This window comes from Pteronotus mesoamericanus, unplaced genomic scaffold, assembly GCF_021234165.1.
Source record: "Pteronotus mesoamericanus isolate MK-2021 breed Mesoamerican mustached bat unplaced genomic scaffold, CSHL_Meso_final scaffold_125, whole genome shotgun sequence".
Taxonomy (NCBI): Eukaryota; Metazoa; Chordata; class Mammalia; order Chiroptera; family Mormoopidae; genus Pteronotus; species Pteronotus mesoamericanus.
The window spans coordinates 4,619,529-4,640,821 of NW_026555304.1; the positions used below are offsets into that span (position 1 = coordinate 4,619,529).

Here is a 21,293-nt window from a genome sequence, read left to right on the forward strand (position 1 = left end):
TGTGCGAGGCAACAATATATTGTTGTTTCTCTTTTTCCTACCCTTCCACTCTCTAAAAATAAATAAATAAAATCTTTTAAATATAAATAAAATTATACATTGTGTATTTTGTAAAACTTAGCTTTTTAACAGAGAAAAGCAGCATACTCTTTTTAGAAACCATGACTTGAATTTTTTAAAAAATTCATGTGAAATTTACATAACAAAATTAGCTACTTTAAAGTATACAGTTTAGTGGCATTTCGTATATGCACAGTGTTGTACAACTATCAACCATCTAGTTCTAAAACCTTTTCATCACTCCAAAGAAGACCCCTGTACCCAATAAGCAGTCACTCTGCATTTTGCCTCTCTCTTAGTCCTGAACAACCACCTCTCCCTTAGTCTGCTTTCTCTCTATATGGATTTACCTGTTCTGGATAGCTCCATAAATGGAATCATCCTGATAGGTATCACATACAGTAGTCCCTCCTTATCCATGGGAAACACATTCCAAGACCCCCAGTGGGTGCCTGAAAGTGTAGATAGTATCAAACCCTATATTATACCATGTTTTTCCTATAAATATATACATAAAAATAAAGATTAATTTGTAAGTTAGGCACAGTGAAAGATTACCAATAATAATAGAACCCTTTATAGCAATGTATTGTAATAAAAGTTACATGAATGTGGTCCTTTGTTTCAGGGGGCCCCTTGCTGAAGTCTTCATATAGGCTCAGTGCTTTCTGGCGCAACATGTTGCCATCAGCTGGAATGCATTTTCTGTTCGTATCTTCTATTCACAAAATTTAATGTCTTTTCCATCTTAACTGTGTACTTACGCACTGTGACCATAACTTTTGTAGTTTGAGGTACAACAGCAGAACAGCATGAATTTCTTTTTCCTTCACAGTTTCACATATAGAAGATTCGTTCTTACCATAGATCTAAGCAACCTCAGCATGATTTTTTTCCCTAACTCAAGAACTTTCACCTTTTGATTTAAAGGAAGTACTTAATGGCATCTCTCTGGCATATCTAAATTGCCTACATCATCATTCTTGCACTTTGGGGTCACTACTAAGTAAAATATGGGTTACTTGAGCACAGTCACTTGGAGTACCTTGACAGTACTCCAAAGTACTCCAAGATAACCAAGATGGCTACTAAGTGTTTGTATATTGCATTGATACACTGGACAAAGGATGGTTCACGTCCTGGGCAGAACAGACGGAAGAGTGTGCTATTTCATCACACTACTCAAAAGGGCATGCAGTTTAAAGCTTATGAATTGTTTACTGAGTTGTTTATATCTGGGATTTTCCAATTAACATACTCAGACCAAATTTTACTGTGGGAAGTGAAACCACAGAATGTGAACTAAAGCTAAGGAGAGACTACTGCAATACATGACCTTTTGTGTCTGGCTTCACTCAGCTTAAAGTTTTCCTAGTTCTCTCAGCTTATAGCATGGATCAGTATTTTATTCCCTTTTAATGCTAAGTAAGATTACATTTTGTTTATCTGCTTATGAATATTTGGGTTGTTTCCACCTTTTGGTTACTGTGAATAGTCCTGTTATGGACATTTGTGTATGAGTTTGTTTGAGTCCCTGTTTTCAGCTTTTCTGTATATATATCTAGCAGTTTAATTGCTAGATCATATGGTAGTTTTACATTTAACTTACTGAGGAATTGCCATACTGTCTTCCACCGTGGTTGTGCCATTCTGTTAATATGATGTATTATATTGGTTGCTTCTCCTCTGTTGAACCACCCTTGCGTTTGACCACTGAAATTTGAATCTATGAGTCCATCAATCGAATAAGGATCTAAAATAAGTTTTATATCTTATTTTTAAAGTTTTTCACTGTGTTTTGAGAAAATATAGATACATCCTAAATATCAATAAAAGAGATGTATTTGGTTGGTTTTTTTTTTCCTCCTTGTCTTCATGAGTGTCAAAGACTGATAGAAAAATGAGGTAGTGGGTGAAAAGATGGTAGAACTGCATTTTATAGGGATACAACAACAGGACAGTACTGATGGGCAAGTATACCACCAAACAATGAAACAGAACCCTTGAAGTATAGGGACAGATCCAGTGTATAGAAGTATAGAGTGTGGAAAGATTACAGGATACAAAATAAGGTTTGACTGTGTGATTCCTCTTTTCTTTCACTGATCTATTTATGTACCAGTTCTGTCATAATATTATTAGATACATTTGAAAACATGATTTTTAGAAACTATCCCATTCATATTAATGGATGGAAAAGAGCAAGTGTTGAAAGATGTGAATCTCCTTAAATGAGTTTATTCATTTTTAATTAAAATCCAGCAAAAAGCTCTGTGCCTCCTCCAGTTTGATAATGATTAGCAAGATTAGCCAATAAAATCTTAATGATTAAAAAATAAATTATCTGAGACTTGTGATATGGGACATCAAATCACCTGAAACATTTTATGCATTATTTCTATAGTTTCTGTGGGAGAAAAAAAATCTTAAAATTAAATCTTTAGTAATTTAAAGTATGCTGCCACAAGAAAAGATACATGAGTCATGGGAATATTTGAAAGGTCAACTTCTTATATGTATAAAATTTAGAGGTTGATATTTTAATACAGTTGTGAAACCGATCACATACGTATCACATGGGGTACTTAAACCTTAGGGGGCAAAACCTATACACAATCATGCGTATGTTCAACTTCCCAGTATATAAACAACAATATAAATAACATGAAATACTTAGAAAAACATGCATCTGAACCTTTCTTTAATGGGAAAGAACTTTCTTATAAACCTGAAAAAGTAGAGGGGAAAACATACAGTGAAAACGTTTTCTGCATTTCCCAGGAGTTTTTGTGTGATCAAACCAGTATTTAACAGATAGATTACGTGTCTATATTCATGATGTCTTACCACTTACTTTAAAAATTGGCATTGTGCTCTGTGTATTATTGAGTTAGGTTGAACATTTTAGAGCATCTAAAGTGCCATCGATTTTCGTTATTCATGGTACTTATGTTTTATAAACATAGATCAAATACTGAATTACAGAATTCTGAACTGTTGCTCCTGAGCAAACAGAGTTAGTTTTCTGCAAGCCTCTAGTCACAACATTTTCATCAGTCATTCAGTACATGACCTCATTTTATGTGTTTCTGTTTAAAGACACCTTCTTTAATTGATACTGATTCATCCACATTGAAATCACAGCCAAAAGCGCTGTAACTCCTGCCTCAACAAAGCTTATCTAACACACATGTTTTCTGTGAGGCACATCACAGCCTTCTCACACTTAGGAACACCAGACAGTACTTAAGCACTATGCTTGAGATCATTTTAAACAAGACACCAACAAAAATTTAAAAACGGAAAAAATGTGGCAATAGACAGGTATGAGAATAGACAGGTGATAGACACTTTAAAGTATGAGCTGAAGCTGTCTCCTGTTAGCTCAGCTGGAACATGCAGGTCAGGTGACTCAGAGTTTTCACTGCTCTGCCCTTGTGCCCTGAATATTGATTCAGCGGTTACAGATAAATTTCAGGAAGTGAGTAGATTCACAGATAAGAATCTGCTTGTACTGAGGAGCAACTGTACATGCCATTTCGTCCTTTCCATTTAAGGTTAATATTTGTTCCCGGAATATTCTGTTTGCTGTCACTAATCATCAGAATTGTAAAGTTATGTTTTATTAACACTTAGGTTAATTTAAAATACAAATACAAAGCCAGGATCTTTCTGGAAGAAAGCCTTTCGTTTGGAGTCCTGGGGGAGCATGGCCGAGGAGTCACTGAACATTTTGGAATCAATGTAAGTTCTCCTTTTTTGGAACATTCTCTCATATAGGAAGTATGCCGTTCCATCCTGCTGAGCAGGTTCATGGGTACAGACAGTGCTCCTCATGGATGTGCAGGGCCATGCCACTCTGGTATCTGTCACTTCATAAGCCCACAGAGGCGATATTCAGCCAAACGGGTTGGCCTGTCTTCCCTCAGAACTGTTGACTCAGAGTGGCTCATTATAGAATTCGTGTTCTATGTAGCATTGGACCCAGGCTTTCAGTATCTCTTCTTTAGGAACAGTAAGAATTCCCTAAATAGTCCTTTAGAAAATATCTGTGATAGCAGTGAAAAGATGTTCTTTTAGTATTTACAGTTCTGACACATAAACATATACGTGTGTGTGTGTGTGTGTGTGTGTGTGTGTGTCAGAATCACCACTGGTACAGATTCAGCAAAGCCCTTCAAACTCCCAGACAACTAAACTCAGTTTGTCATGTTTTCTTTTGCTAAAGAAAGTGAGCCCCAGCTGCCCCTAGTCTTAGTGGCTTGTGCTCCTGGAGCCTCAGAGAGGAGCTAGTCAGCCTATCTGCAGAACCCGTCTTCATCCTGTACTGTGTGTGTATAGTCAAGTGGAATAAAGCTTTTCTCCAAATCTTGTGCATGAAAGTTTTGCAACCTGTGTTATCAAGTTCAACTATAAAGCATAGAGTCACCTTAGATTAGAGAACTTAGATTGACATATGCTCTTCAAAGACAAACCAACTTTTGACAGTTACATGCACTAAAGAATCAAAGATAAAATGGAAATGTAATTCAAGCAAATTTTAAGGCATGAAAATTTTAAAGAAGGGAAAAAAGCACTATCTAACATCAGGGGTTGAGTAAGAGTACAGATTATTTGAGTCTTACTTGGATCCTGAGTCAAATAAATACTGTTTTTAAAAAAGCTTAATGAGACAAATATTTAAACACTGAATTTTTGATATTAAGAAATTTTTCATTTTGGGGGTATGATAATACTTTTGTGATTATATTTTTGAGAGAGTCCATATCTTTGAGAAATGTACACTGAAATATTGATAGATGAAACCATATGAAGTCTGAGATTTACTCCAAAGAAATGATATGGGTACTGGGGGCTATAAATGGAATGAGATTGTCATGAGTTGCTAAATGAATCTGGGCGATAATGATACTTTCTTCTATTCTACTTTCGTTTATGTTTAAAATTTTTTATAATAAAAGGGTTAAAAAAAAATGAGAGGATATAGATTTTCTTATTGGATCTGTGGAACACCTAAGAAAACAACAGATGTGATCTGATTAGTTGTTATCATGGGCATTGGTGAGTAATTATTGAATAGTTGCTATGTAGCCAGAACGAAACTTGGTAGGTTCTTTTTAAAAACAAAAAGAACTGGAGGCTGGAGCAGAAGGTGAGGATCAAAGGAACACTTAAGTTGTTGAGAAGATAGAACTCAGAAGCCCACGGGGTACATTAGGTTCACCCACTGCCCAATTCGTCCAGTTTGGTCAAAGAATCAATTACCATGTATGATTTCATTTTTGAAAAGATGAAAGGTAAATGGAATGTAGGAACACAAAATATTTAAAACTAAAGTTTTTATTTACCTCAATTACTTTTTGTGCAGAAGGCCAGGATATGATTTTATTTTGTACCTCTGAATATTTTTAGTATCAAACAGCTTTGGGTTTCATATTCTTCAAATTTATCTCTCTTCCCCATTGTGTATAAATTGTTAGTACATGATGAAATGGGAAAAAAGCAGGCTTTGAAATATCAGTCCTTTTAACAACAGATTTTGTGTGGTTTATCCTCTGTTTTCACATAAATTGTGGAACCCAGATGTTGACATGATTAGTGCAGAAATTTTGTCTCTAGACTTGACATTGGTTTGTTTTTAACTGAGGAATAATTGACACCCTCTGTCTTTTTTGGCAGATCGATGATATTGATCTTATTAGCGCCAACATGGAGAATTCGCTTGCTTCTATTGGGGGTTTCTGCTGTGGCAGGTCTTTTGTAATTGACCATCAGGTAGGTTCTTTTTAAAAACAAAAGCAGTGGCTGAAACTCATTGCTCCATTTGTCATCTCAAAATGTAACTTATAATTAACAAAATTTCATTCACAATCACACAATTCTAAAGAATTTTTTTTATTGAATGATTTTGGAGAAAGGAAGGGGGTGGGGTGAGAGAGAGAGAGAGAGAGAGAGAAAGAGAGAGAAACATCCATTTGTTGTTCCACGTATTTATGCATTCATTGGTTGCTTATTGTTGTGTGCCCTGAGCATGGATCGAACTCACAACCTTGGCGTATCAGGACAATGCTGTAACCAACTGAGCTACCCAGCCAGAGCCTAATCATCAATTTTATTTAAAAGAATCACTCAAAATACTTACATTTAGAAATTATTTCCCTTTTAATTTTTTTTTTTAATTCTCACCGAAGGATATGTTTATTGATTTAGAGAGCAGAAGGGAGAGAGAAAGAGAAACATTGATGTGACGAAAGTTGAACGGTTACCTCCCATATGCACCCTGACCAGGGATAGAACCTGCCACCTAGTATGCACTCTGACCAGGAATCGAACCCACAACCTTTTGGTGTATGGTATGACGCTCCAACCAACTGAGCCATCTGGTCAAGGCGAAATTCCTCCCTTTTAAAAAAAAATCTTATTTGATATGCTTGGATTTTACTACCTCACTATTTATATATACTATTAGGTAGGTGATAGCAGAAATTTGGTCCCTTTAGATTTTTTAGCCAAAAAAAAAGAAAGAAATGTATTTATATTTTTAATTTGTTTGTTTCTTCTCAGAGACTTTCTGGCCAGGGATACTGCTTTTCAGCTTCGTTACCTCCCCTATTAGCTGCTGCCGCGATCGAGGCCCTCAACATCATGGAAGAGAATCCAGGTATAACCTTCAGACCTAGGATATCCGACTTTGCAAGCTGTGTTAGCCATAGTACTGGTGTACTTTTTGGAGGAATTAGCTAGAGGAAATGATTTATCAGACAGCTCTGGCTCTGAATTTCATTACTAGGTATTATAGGAAGAACAGTGAAGCAGTTGTTCCTGCATCAGCGGTGGGTGTGGAGCCTCTCTCCTGTTTCTGGATCTAGAGCCAAAGTGCTGGTTCCCTTGGTGGGTAGAGATGCCGAGAGGAGAAAGGGCCAGTTGTCCTTTGGTTTATCATTTTTGGAGAAATTAGCTAAAGTGTGCTACTAATTTTTGTTATATATAATTTTATAACTATTGTCTAGTTTCTCCTTCAGCCTTTGAATTATCAGTTGGTATATAGTTTACCAACCATTAAAGCTTACTGAATTGGCAAAGTCGACTAAATTTCAAATTTGGCTTTGGTTATGACCATGCCTCCTCACCAGAGCTTAAAACAAAATTTGAAAAATAGGCATTACCTGGTATCTCTGAATTTTAAATCTTCTAAATTTCTAAATTTTCAACTTTGTTTTTAACTCAGAGAATCGGGAAATGTGAGTGTTTTTCTGTGCAGATTCATATGCCTGCTCAGCAGATGGCTTGGCCCTCCCATCTCCTGCTTAGATATTTTAGTTTTTGAGTTTTCCTTGAGGAAAGGGAAAATATTAAGGGAAAGATCAGAAACATTACTTTATTACATACAGTCTCTATTTTTTACAAAGTTGTTTAGGGTCCAGAAGTAACAAAATATAGTTGTACCCTTTTATTCTTAGGTTATATAATAGAATTTTGATAATAACAGTAGTCATTGTTTTGCTATAGAAAATGTCATCCTAGATTTTTACTGAAAGTGGGGTGAAAACGTATCAGTATGAGCCAAGGATGAAAGCTTGGACCTCCAGAGGAATTTTTAGCCCTCTGTGTTTTACTGGTATGTAGAAGGATTTGTAACATTTTAAACTGATGAAATTGAACTGGCTCTTTAAAATATTTTTAGATTAGTAATATCAAAGTTTCCAAATATATAGTTGACCCTTGGGCAACACAGGTTTGAACTCCACAGGCCAACTTGTATGCGATTTTTTTCAGTAAACACCTCAACTGTTTTCAGTCTGTGGTTAGAAGTTCGAGGAGGCTGAGGGCTGACTGTGTACATTGATCTGTGTCATTTTATATAGGTGACTTGAACATCTGCATATGTTGGTATTTCCACAAATACCAAGGGACAGCTTAATTTCTGAGAAGTCAAGTTATATGTGGATTTTCAGCAGTTCATGAAGAGAGGGTCAGTGCCCCTAACCTGAGCATTGTTCAAGGGTCAACCGTACTATTGGCTGTATTTTTTTTTTCACTCAGGTATTTTTGCAGTGTTGAAAGAAAAGTGCAAACGAATTCATAAAGCTTTACAAGGGTAAGATTTTTTATGTTTCAGGCAACTTAATGTTCATCTACACCTCATTTAAACAATTAATGAAAAATGTTGAATGTCATCTCTTTGGTTTTGGATACATTTGATAGGCTTGGGTCAGTGTGACAATTGCAACTAAGAAATCAGAAACTCAGTTCACTCAAGTTTGTGTGTATAAAATCAGAGCATCCACTGTGTCATTATTTTAAAGAATCATGATTGTTTTTCTAAAAATGATACAAGCTCATTAATAAAATATTATAGCAGTATACAAGATAAAAATAACAACTCAACATCTACTACCAGAAATAACCAGCATAAACATTGGAGAATATCTCCATATACATACAAATAAAAGGATATAATATATGCTATGTAATTAGATCACAGTGTGTTTATACTATCCATATTCCTTTTTAGAAAATTACTAAGCTTTATTTAAAGTTAGTATAAGAAAAAAGAAACAAGTGAAATTGAAGAGAACCTTATGAGTGGTTTATTTATTTTAACAACACAAGAGTACTTTAAGATTCCTCTAGAGTTGAGGAAAAAATAGAGTTTGGTGCCATTTTCAGGCAGATTTCTGGTCTTACAGAAAATGATCTCACATTGCCCAGGGTGTTTCTTTCTGCCTTTTTAAGGTGAAACATGCCGTTTTGGTGATGAAAGCTCTCTATTGCCAGATATGGAAACTAGAAACTTTTCTAAAAGACAAGAACAGTTGAAAAATGAGCAGATCACAGCTGTTCCCGATAAAGTAGGGGCAGAAATAATTAAAGTTCTGGGTGTGTCTACCTAATAGTTACAAAAGTTCTTGCATGATTTATAGTGGAGAGATATTATTTATATTGGTTCCAGTTACATTGGTTGATGAAATATTAATACCAACACAGGGCAGCACATTGGAGTCACTGTAAATTCAAGAACAGATACTCTTCATTCTGTCTTGCACTGTTAAGGTGTTTATTTTGTAAGTCCAGTCCTCCATTTTTCCCAGCCCTTTCATGCCTTTTCATCTTTCCAGTATCCTTAACCCAGTGTCTCACTCCATCTACATTTAGCTGACAACCATGCCTCATGCTGTCACTTGGGAACTCCCTTATTTTTCCCAGCACACTTGTACACTTAATGGTTGTCTGAACCTATCTGGTCTTGCGTTACAGCCAAAGAAATGTTCCTCCAGCCATCACAGCTCTTCTTTCTAAAGACCGGTTGCCTTTGTTGTCCCTCTTCTTTGTCTTCAGTCTTTCTCTTTCCTAAGTCATGTGATTAGCGTTCAGGTACATTTTGCCTATACATTTCTTTCCCTGACCCAGCCTTTATCTCGAGCACTAGCCTGTGCTCTGCTTCTCCTTGTAGCTCATCTTTCCTATAATTGTTAGTGCTTTCTCCACATCCTTAGCTTTCATTTACACTTGAAACTCCTGAACCTGCATCTGCTCTTACACTTCACCCAGACTGTTCCTGTGGAGGTCACCAGTAATGGCCTTGTTGCTAAATCCAACAGTATTCAGAGCTCATCTCACTTACCTTTTTAGCCTTCAGCACAATTGATCACTGTCCTTGCAGCTCTCTCTCTCTATGGATTCTCTTACTCCACACTGTGGTTTTCTTCTACCTTTTTTAATTGCTTCATTTTGGTCTCCTTTGAAGCCTTTCTTTTAGCACCCTGCTCTTCAGGGCTTAGTCCATGGCCCTTTTCTCTATTACCTTCTTGGAGAATTGCATTCTTCCACCCCTGGATCTTCAGATCATGCCACCTTTATGTGGACAACTCACAAACTTGTGTCGCCAGTGTATCCCACTCTGTAGGGTTCCAGGTCTCACATCCAGAGGCTTGCTTAGTATCTCTATTTAAGAGGATCCAGCAGGCACCTCATACCAAACACACAATAAGGCAAGTGTGGGAGCATATCACACAGGTATCTAGATATTTAGAAGAAACAGGAAACAAAACATCAAGGATGCCAGTTGGCAAGAGAGGAGAACGGGCCAGGGCATGCCTTGAAGGACATGACAAGAACCTGGCTCAAGTAGGAAGTCGTGGCCTGGTTCTGGGCAAGCATGGCACGACATGACTTAACTTACCTCTTAGCAAAATTACTCTTACGCTGTTTGAAAAAATGCGTAATATACACGGTGGCAAGTACAGAGGCAGGGAGACCAGTGAGGAGATTGTGAGGTGCTGCATGTATAAGATGAAGGTGACTTCGACCTTCATAGTAGCAGTGGGTTTTGGATATACTTTGAAGGTGGTATTGCCAGAAGGTCACATTCAGGGGGTGAGAAAGAAGACTCAAGCTTGATCTTAATTTTTGTCTTGTCTGAGTAACTATACAGAGTTGCTAGTAAGTGAAGTGGTTAGAACTCTTTGGGGAAGTTTGTTTGTTGTGGAAGTTCAGTGTTGGATATGTTAAGCCTGAAATGCCATCACACGTCCAGGAGAATGTAGCAGTTGGATATACAATTTGAAGTTTAAGGGAGAGGACTGAGGTGGAGATAAATTTGGGGATCAATTGCATATAAATAGTATTTCAAACATTTCAATATGAAGAGGTCAGGGACCAGCCAACAAGACTGAGAAAGAGTGAGGAAGAGGCAAAGCAGAAGACTCTAGTGCCAAAAGTGTGTTAAGTAGGTCCGTGTGTCCCGTGCTGCTGCTGATAGATCAGATAAGAGCACTGAGAGCGGGTTCCTTTGGTTTCAAAATGTGGAGGCTGTTGTATTTGATGAGCAGTTGCAGGGGAGCAGTGGGTGCAAAAAGCCTGATAGAAGCAGGTTCAGGAGAAACCAGGAAGGGGAGGGGTTGGACACAGTTATATAACTGTTTTGAGTTTTGCTGTTAACAAGGAAGAGAGAAATGGAATAGTGGCTGGAGGAATAAATGGGGTCAAGAGAGGGAGGTCTCATTTATATTAATCCTAGTGTAGTCAGTTTCTAAATATCCATACATCACACCCTTTCCTCACTGGTTGGTCTCTGTCATATACCAGTTTCCTACTTACATACCTGATTCTGTTTTTCAGCTCTTTTCCCCTTCGTTGGTTATTTGCTCAGTCCTCAGACTGTTTTTATTACTATCTCTGTTTTTATCACTGCATAAGCTGTGGTACATGTGCTGCCAAAGTGAGCCCAATCACTGTATAGGTTTTGGAGTACAAGTTCCACCAAAAATTTTACTAGAATTTTAATTGTAATTGCATTTAATTTTCTGATTAGTGTGGTGGGGATTTGTGTTCACTTATTTGAATTTTCCTGTGTGTCCATTTATTCCTCCAGCCACCATCCCATTTCTCTGTTCCTCTTAACAGCAGAACTCCTCAAAACAGTTATGTAACTATGTCTGATCCCTCCCTTCCTGGTTTCTCCTGAACCTGTTACTATCAGGGCAATTTAAATGTTTTCCCTAAGATACTGTATCTCTATGAGACCTTTAAGGGTAATTTGTAGGTATTCTGTAGATGCTGTTCCTAGTATGAATGGGGTTTTCTTCTCTCTAATATTTTCTACTTACTGCTCATTTATAAAAATGTTACTGTTTTCTATAAACTGATCTTACATTCAGCAGTCTAAGATCTTATTAATTCTAGTCATTTGTTTCATTCTGTTAAGATGATGTACATAGAAATCCTGTTATCCGCAATAATATTTTTCTCTTCTTAATTCTTAAACATCTTAGTAGTTCTTTTTCTTCTTTTATTACATTGGCCTGGGTCTCTAATACTCTATTGAACGGTGGCAGTAATAGCAGACATCCTTTTCTCATTCCCAATATAAAAGTGTTCATTAAGTGTAAAACATCATATGATAGGTTTTGGGTGGGTGGCCTGAGTCAGATGACTCCTAGATTTGGAGACTTTTTTAAATTATAGATTTGTCTCATGCTGAATTGCATTGGTGTATTTTCTGATGTTAAGCCATCCTTGCATTTCTGACTAAACTCCTACTTGATTACAATACAATTTTCTACACTATTAGATGCAGTTAGCTTGTATTTTAATTTGAATTTTTATATCCGTACTTATCATTTAAATGGTCATATAATCTTTTTTATACCAACCTTATGTAATCTACAAATCAGCATTCTAGTAGCCTTCCTTGATCAATGATTGAGCGGTTTTTCACACTTTCTGCTTTATGGAGCCCTTGTATGTGATCAGGCTTGATCATTGTCTCTTCAGAACTGGGCAAGACGCCCAGCCCTTTAATTTTGCCAAGCTCCTTTTTGAATTTAATTTTGTTTTTTAATCATATTTTCTTTATTTATTTCTTATTTTTCTACTTATTTGATGAATTTGTTCTTACTCTTTTTTTAGCTTCTTATATTTTGGTTATTGGTTTTATTTCTTATTTTCCAATAAATATCTTAAAGAAAAATAATATCAAAGGCAGTGTCTTTGATGTTTACTTCTAAGTAATTTTTTTTTAGTCTCTTCTAATCAGAGATTTTTTTTCTCTCATCTCTGAGGTTGCATTTGGGAGAAGTCAGCCTCCTGTGCTAGTCTGATTCCTTGCTGGAAACTTGAGGAGTTCCTAAATTCTAGCAGATAGTTATTTGTGTCCAGCTTCCTCCCTGACCGTAAGCACATGATGGAGGTCACCTCTGAACTGTTGATTGCTCTATGCCTGGGACCTGGCCCAGTGCTTATTTATTATTTACCTATTTGAATAATACATGTTATACAGAATTTTTTTTAGAAGTATAATAGGCCCTAAAACATAGCTTTTGAGTCTCTGAACTCAAGCTATGATTCTGTGTCCATTTGGTTTTAATTACACTTTCATCTGACATTCAGTCATGACAGCCAGAGAAAGGGCATTTTGTTTCCTTCCTTCACTCACCAGCCTGCCTTACCCACTGTGTGAAATGAGCCCATTTGATCGAAGCACAAGCTCAATTGGGCCATAGGTGCCTTTTATGTGTGAAGAAAAATCCAGGCCATTTAATTCATATGAAATGCTCTTTGAAAAGCAATTTTTTAAAATTCTCCCCTGAGAGTACGTGGCCTAAAAACAATTGGTACATTAAAAAGAATTAGCACATTCAAAGTTCAAATAGGATATGGGTTTTAAAAAAACATATTGTTTTGCTCCTAGATAAGTAAAGAAAACTAATCTAGGAGATTCTCCCACATTCCAGAAGCCCTATTTCTAAGATTCCGTGATTCAAATTCACAGTGTGATTTACTCAGAGATCATAAAAGGACGTATACATTTAAAGAAAGGGGGAGCACCCTGACCAGTGTGGCTCAGTTGGTTGGGCGTTGTCCCACAAAGCAAAGGGTCGCAGGTTCAATATCTGTCAGGTACATGCCCACGTCTCAGTTCCATCCTGATCAGGGCACAGTTGGGGTACATGCGAGAGGCAAACCGATCTATGATTCTCACATTGCTGTTTCTCGTCCTTCCTTTCTCCTTCCATTCCCTTCTCTCTAAAAAACAAATAAATTAAAAAATTTTTAAAAGAAAGAAGGGAGACACAATTTAATAATGTGCAAGGGTGGTTTGAAAGCCAGGTGATGTTTGCTTCCAGCACCTCCCATGCTACTTGGCATGTGGTAGACATTCAGTAAAAGCTTGTGGAGCCCTAATTTTATGTGAGGAATCAGGTATGCTCCCATGCGCTTTCTGTGCTCATTTTATTTTGAGGAAAGAACAGATCTTTCCAGGTGAAACAAGCTAAATGAAAAATCCAAAATGTTTAGCCTAATTTCAATAAATATGTATTACCATTTGTGTTCTAGGGCATAGGTCAAACATCCTTAAATATCTTTCTCCCTGAGATGCAGTAGATTTCTGTGCTGTTAATCCTAAGAAAGAAGAAAATATATTCAGTAAAATTTAAAATTAAACATACAAATAAGAAGGGGACTTTTCAATCTAAACACATTGCTGGTAGTCGAATTACAACATTTTCAATGTTCGTATTATTCGTATGATTTATTATTCGTATAATTTGTATTATTCGTATAATTCATATGATTATTCGTATGATTTATAAGACAAGATACAGACCAAAGACTTAGATAGTAAGCAAGGAAACAGTTGTAATCAGTCCATGAAATTAAAGAAACAAAAAGAGCAAGTACAGAAAATGATGGCACAGGCCCTTCCCTAGAGTGGGTGATAAGGGAGGCCCCGGGGAGTGACACTGGGGCTGAGACCAGGTATGTCTGGTGCCAGCAGTGGGAGGAAAAGAGAGAGCAGATGGGGAGAGGAAACAAGAAGGCGAAGGCCTAGGGACTGATGGTCTGCAGGGAGCCATAGGAGGAGGGGCCTCCCGAGCCCAGGTAGGTGAGGTAGCAGGGCCTGCAGATTTGGGGGGAGACTGGAGGTGATTCCTGTGCTTTCTATGACATGTGATCCAGAGGTGTCCACCGGATGGGCACCTTCCTCCCAGCTCTGCTCACATAAACAGCATGGGGGGTCCTGAACTGGGAACGGTGCTCAGAGCATGCATTTTATTTTTGTCTGAATTGGAATCCCACCACAGGGTGGTTTCCTGTAAAAGTCACAGGTTTCTGTTAACATTCATTAATGCAGACTATAAAATTCTCTGTGTGGAGGTACCTGAGCCTGGAAGGGAGCTGAGCTATATGTATGTTCTCCCTTCCCCAGCATTTCTGGGTTAAAAGTGGTTGGGGAGGCACTGTCTCCAGCTTTTCACCTGCAGCTGCAAGAGAGCACTGGGTCACGAGAAAATGATGTGAAACTACTTCAGGAAATTGTAAATCAAGTAAGTATGCAGTTATTCAAGTGATTCTCCTTTACCACTCCTCCCCTGAACCCAAGCAATTTTTTATGTCATTTTTAAGAACGCTCTCTTTGCCTCAGGGAGGGGTATAATGGAACTTCCTGGTCACCCCTCTCATGGAATTGTTCTAATGCCCAATTGAGTCTGTAGCACATCTCTGACAGGAACAGTTTATCCCAATGGGTCTGTTTTCAACTCACATTGAAGGTGGTGTGTTCTGTGCTATGTTTTATTAAAATATAAAATACACTGTGCTTCTACTCTGAATAACCTTCCAGAAAGCCCTTTTACTTACCACGTGCAAAGCCAGGCTTTCTTACATGTAGGTGGGGACAGCATTGTGTAGTGACCACACACAACACCAGATAGCTACCTGTCAGGGTGAACTTCCAACATAGCTCAGAAACAGGCTACAATAATCTTGTAACCAAAAGGAAGGAAGGAAGACCACTTTGCAACCATGCCTAATTTGGGAGGTTGATTTCAATATCTTTATTGGAAAGTCAATGTATTACTAATTATAACTCAGTTCTTAGCCAAGAAATGCTCACTGGGGAAGACCGCTTGCCCTTTTCGGCTCAGCAAGGCTGTGTTTCCTGCAGTCATCCCTCCTCATTTTCCTCTGTACTGCTCCTCTTCCTTCTATAAAATGTCCAGTGGCCCTGCAGCTCCGTGAGTGTTCATACCTTGTACTTAAATCTGAAATACATCTCATATGTATTTGAGGATGAAAACAGGCTGCACTCTGCTTCCTTGACCTGCTTGTTCCTGATGACATTTTTTTCTGGAGGTTCCTCTTTGAGTCCCCACTGCTCGGCGGCAGGGTAATTCTTTTGTGTGCCTTTGCCTGGCTGTGGCTCATGGAGGTCAAGTCCTCACCTACAGTCATGAGAGTGCTTGGTATGGGGACCACAGTGTGAAGCCAGCCTCTAGCTTCCCAGCTTGTTTTGGGTGTCCTGTATCTCCAGCGATGTGTGAACCACCTATTCCTGGTTCCTGGACATCTCCATACAGTTTGTGGCCTTCTAGAGTCAGTCCTTTTAAAAAACCAAAATATTACCAAACCCAAAATGTGAAATTCCTAATGTAGGAAACATGTCAGATTATAAATGATTGGGCTGGAGTGACTCTCACCTTGCTGAGTAAGGAAATGTCACAGATGTCCCCTCAGGTACATGTGAAAAAGGACTGGCTCTTTTAAGGGACGAACATCCCACCAACCATATTCACTGCCTTGGTGTTTTCTTTGTAATGCTACTTAAATGTATACAGACAAAAGGTAGTACATCGTCCTTGAGATTAGAGTTCTTAGGCAAATGTGGTACTGAAGTTTATAAATGAAACATGAGCTGAAGGGACAAGCCAGGAAGACAGTTTAATCACATTGCCTTTCGGTGACAGTGAGATTGTTTCCTAGATGGCCTGGTGGTGTGACAGATGTGACTACTGCAGGGCAGGCCCCTGAAGCTTTGTGTCCTCTGTTGGAGTTCACATTGTCCTCTGCACATATTTATGTGCAGGATATGGGCCTTTCTAAATGTCGGGGTGTCAGATCCTTGTTAAATCCACCTCTGTACTTTGCTTACTAGACAGCAACAGTTTAGGTCTCACTACCACTTTGTGCAGAAGAGGGCATGTGAGAGAGATTATTCAATATTAATAGTATGCACTTACATAGAGTGTCCTTATAACAGAAAAAGAGCGTGAATGTCATTGGACAATTCACAGATCCCCAAATCTTGTCTGCAGGCCCCAGCTCAGTGTGGGTTGTGTTCAGGAAATCACCTCGAGAGCTGAATGAGAAGAGCACAGGTCCTATGGGGAGGGGACAGAACCCTGTCTGGAAATTGCATTATGGGAAGGAAGAAGGAAGCTCTTAGCATTTCTGTGCGTTGTCACAGTTTCCATCTTCAAAGTCTTCTGTGCACTCTCTGCTCTTCTTTTTCAGTATTTGAGGCAAATAGAATCACGGAACTGCAACTCATGTCTAAGCTTTGTAGAACTGAGAGGTTTTGTCATTTTGTTGAGTTGCTTGACAAAACACATTTCGTACCCTCTGAGTGAAGGTTTATAATGTTCCTCGACTAGCCAGGGCTAGAGAAAATGCCTATGTCTTGGGGAGGAGTGAGCTTTTGTGGACGCACCTCCAGGATGCAGACACAGCACCAGGATGCCTGGCCTCACTGCCTGGCAGCTTCCACAGTGTCCCACTCCCAGCATGGGGAATGACTGTCCTATCCTCTTGTTAATTGGCTCTTTTTTAAAAATATGATTCATATACCACTGAAGTTACCCTTTTAAATTACACAATTGAGTGGTTTTCATATATTCACAAGGTTGTGCAACCATCACCAACCAAAGTGTTTTCATCACCCCCCAAAAAACCACTGTAACTACCTTGATCTGATTTTTATGCTTGCTTTATTTTGATAGAGAATGTTTTAAGTTTTAAAAAATGTCAGCAGGTGATTAATGTATGGGAAAGCTTTGCACAAATGTGTGGCAGCAGGCCCTTCTGTGCTTGATTGTACCTGGCCAAATGTGGCAGGCAGGAACCAGAGGCATCACTAGTATTTGGAATAGGAGCAGTTTCCCTCTGACATTCTGGTGCCACTATTCTTAAGTCCAGTTCTTGGTTAGTATACAGGGCTTTGGTGGTACAGTTGCCCCGTGTTATAACTCAGCTTTGTCTAAAGTAACTACTTGCTGCCTGTGGCTATTTAAATTATGTTGAACTACAAACTCAGTCCCCTGTGGCACTAGCCATATCTTCAAGCACCCAATAGGCACATGGGCTCATGGCTGCTGTAGTGGACAGTTCAATAGTGCTGCCCTCAGTTGTGTTATGCTGTGTTGGTTATGTCTTCCAGCAGTTATAATTGGACAAATGAATTAAAACTACAGTTTAGGATAGCATTTCAGGGCGCCTTCCTGTTTAGATTACCACAGTGTCTGAAGTCCTGGTTTGAATGTATTCCTCTTCTTCCTTCAGTGCATGAACAGAAGCATCGCATTAACTCAGGCACGCTACTTGGAGAAAGAAGAGAAGTGCCTCCCTCCTCCAAGGTTGGTGCATTAAAGCATGAACTTTTGCTTTCCTACCCTAAAACCTGTATGAAATGTATTGTACCTTGAAGTTTTTTTAAAGGCTATTACAGGGCAAGGAAGAGTGTTTATCATTAAAACATCAACTGTTGTCTATTCTTAAACTAAGTGTTTTCAAATTTTAACTGAAAAGCCCCACAAGATTCATAGTATCCTCTTAGTTCACTGAAAGAAATGTCTGAGATTCTAAGATAAAACTGAAACAGTGGAAGTTTCCATCAGCAAATACCCGCCACACCCCTGAGAAGACACTGTGCAAGCAGTTTCCGCCATGAGGACAGTGCCTCTGGCTGGAGTACTGTGGGGCACTTGATCCCACAATCCTCATGAAACATCCAGGGAAAACTGCAGTGGGAAGAAATTGCAAGGATCAGGAAGCCCTGCATGGGGTGTGCCAGGACTCATGATCTAACAGAACATCAGTCCTGGCCTCCACATACTGGCGGCGTAGTGGAAGGAGGGAAGCACATGAGGCATGTCATGGCAGGGATCAGTGAGGTTACAGAGAAGTAGGCCATGGTTATTCTGGCCTGGGAGTGACTCAGGTTTCAGAGAAAGGCCACTGGGTAAGCCCCAAAAATAGAATATGTCAGGCACCTGGTGGGCATTGTGGCCTTCTAGTAGGAAGTAGGTTATGGTGTGGCGTGGTGACCTACAGGTGCATGTGGGAACCAGAGCACAAGCTTGAAAGGCAGCATTGAGAGGGAGCCTGGAGAAGACCTGGGAGCACCTTGGGAGTGAATGGGAGTCAGAGCTTTGTAGACAAAGGGGCCGGGCTGGAGTTCTGGAAAACCACTCTGGCATCAGCTCAAAAGTAGCCTAAAGATCCTGCCGTCTCATTTCTCACTGCACCCAGGCAAGCTGTGATTCAGTGTGTTGGGAGGACAGGGGCCATGTTTGCTTTATGCCCCGGGCTCCATGCCCAGCACAGCAGCTCAGTAGATGTGTCCAGTGGATGAAGCAGATGTTTGCAGAGAGACAGAGGTAGAATTGACCTGAGGAGCTGATATTTGTCTTCAGTTTTCTGCAGACTTGAAAATGTCTGCCTTGCCTGAATGTATTATAGAACTTCCACATGACTTACTGAATTATAAACATAAGCAAGCAGACAGTTCACTAATTTGAGATACTAGAATTCTCACCTCGGGCCTGGTGCTGCTTGAGCCAATAGATTATTTGAACAGTCAATTTGCTGCCATCCCTGGGCAGAGCCCTACTGTAGATGACTTCAAGTAGACACACACACAGTTCAGGCAGGGCAACAAGCTTCTGTGAACAGCCTGATAGGAAATGTCTGCATTCTACAGGACGTAGGGCCCTGTTCCCACCTCTTACCCTGTGTCATAGCAAGAAACAGCTGTGACAGCAGGTCAGCTGCTGGGTCGGCTGTGTTCCAGGAGAGCTTTTTCACAAAACAGATGTCTGTTATTATCTCTCAGCATTAGGGTTGTGGTCACAGTGGAACAAACAGAAGAGGAGCTGGAGAAAGCCGCATCCACGATCAAGGAGGTGGCCCAGGCTGTCCTGCTGTAGTCCGTTGCAGGGCCTGGTGGCCACTGCATGACATACACAGGCCTCAGTGGTGCTGGGAGGGAGCAGCAAGAGGCCCTTCGCACTCCTGACACTGCTGTTGAAGCTGCAGCAGGTGTGCGCTCAGTGTGTGCCCATAAGCCCGATGCTGGTTATTTCTACAAAGAAAACATCTCAAAGCCCGAGAACTGATTTTTTTTTTTTTTTTTTAAAGAAAACTATTGACAGCATATAACTGGTATTTAAATTGTGCTGTTTATTTAGTACTACTTAAGTGTTTTATTATACTAGTAGTTTATATTCTTTTTTGTTGTCACTGTTTAAAAATGGAGCTTCAGTTTTTCTTCTCTCCTTTGTACTGGTGAAGATTCTGTAAGCACTCTTTAAGACTTCATAGAAAAATGTCTGCAATATGTATGTATCCTTGAAGATTTCATTCAACTCTGTCTTTTCTAGTCTTCATCCTGTGAAGCTCAGCAGTGGCTAACATATAAAGGAATACTTTTTGTGCAGTTATCATAAACTTTTCATTCTATATGAATCTAGAATTTTTATAAACACTAAACACTGCTGTTACATCATTTTGGACAGCTAATTTGAGAATCTCTAACCAGAGAATAGTCATAATACTTTCTAAGTGAGCAATAATTTAAAGCAGATATTATTTTATTTTACTAGAATTTACCTTTCCATTTATTATATGTAGACCTAATCTTTTAGGAAGAGGGTAGTTGTGATGATCCTAAAATATAAATTATGTCCTCACTGTTTTTTAACACCTTCAGTGTATTCCTTTTTTGTATAGTGGGTTTGCCTTTGTATAGGGACATGTAACTATAGACTTTTTATAAGCTAAGGGAAATGAGAAGTTGTTTTCTTTTCAGCTTATTAATTCCAAATATTCAAAAATGATGTAAGTTCTAAAAATAAAATGTTTAAGCTGTACTTCAGCTGTGTTTTTTCCTTAGCAAACCAAGTTAGGTGGTATAAATGTGTGTGATGTTCCACACATGTTGCATAAATTTACACCATTATTTTTTCTCTTATTAAAGGTAAAGGAATGGAATTGTAAAAATATCAATTTTATAATTTATGTTCACAATCCTTTTAAATCACACATTTTTTAATGTTTGGTTTCAATTTTGCTTGAGGTATCTCATACACATGTGCCTTGTGATTGCTGCTGCTGCTTGAAGGATAAATCTGTTTTGTTTGTTTTTAATGAAAATAAATCTACATTCTTGATATTGAATCTTTTTGCATATATAAGGTATTCAACAAAATAGTTCCTTGATTTTATTTTTTTACAAATCTAGGATGATATTTTTGTGGGGGTTGGGAGGGTTAGAAAATACTAATTTCTTACTACTTTTTACATACTGTAGTACAACAATATCTGAAATTTCCTAGGCTCCTACTAATTTAAGCCTTGGCCACGTAGAACTACAGAAATACCAGAACCAGAATTTTATAAAAGATGAGGATTGTAACTTTTCAACTACTGTGTTCTTTCTAAGTCAAAGTTGCAGCTAGATGTTTATTGCTACTTTTGACAAGTGATTGTAAATTCCTGGAAAAGATGGCAGAAGAACATACATTATTTTACTTCAGTCCTTGAAAAACACCAATATTTTAAATAAAAATAACTTCTTTTTAAAACTATAGAATAACCACAGTCCAAAAACGTACACCACCAAAATACCAGCTGAGCAAAATGCTGAGGAAAAATAGTCCCCTCAAATCTGATGC

The 21,293-nt window shown here is 38.6% G+C and overlaps 1 protein-coding gene across 1 annotated transcript in view; it reads left to right on the forward strand.

Moving 5' to 3' along the window:
- Positions 1-20,665, forward strand: part of SPTLC1 (serine palmitoyltransferase long chain base subunit 1) — a 73,650-nt gene extending 52,985 nt beyond the window's left edge. Inside the window, exons 9-15 of the mRNA XM_054588031.1 lie at positions 3,697-3,804; positions 5,740-5,835; positions 6,625-6,721; positions 8,104-8,158; positions 14,774-14,891; positions 17,902-17,975; positions 19,454-20,665. Coding sequence (XP_054444006.1) covers positions 3,697-3,804; positions 5,740-5,835; positions 6,625-6,721; positions 8,104-8,158; positions 14,774-14,891; positions 17,902-17,975; positions 19,454-19,547 — 642 coding nt within the window. The 3' untranslated portion in view covers positions 19,548-20,665. The remainder of the gene's footprint in view (positions 1-3,696; positions 3,805-5,739; positions 5,836-6,624; positions 6,722-8,103; positions 8,159-14,773; positions 14,892-17,901; positions 17,976-19,453) is intronic.
- Positions 20,666-21,293: the final 628 nt, after the last annotated feature.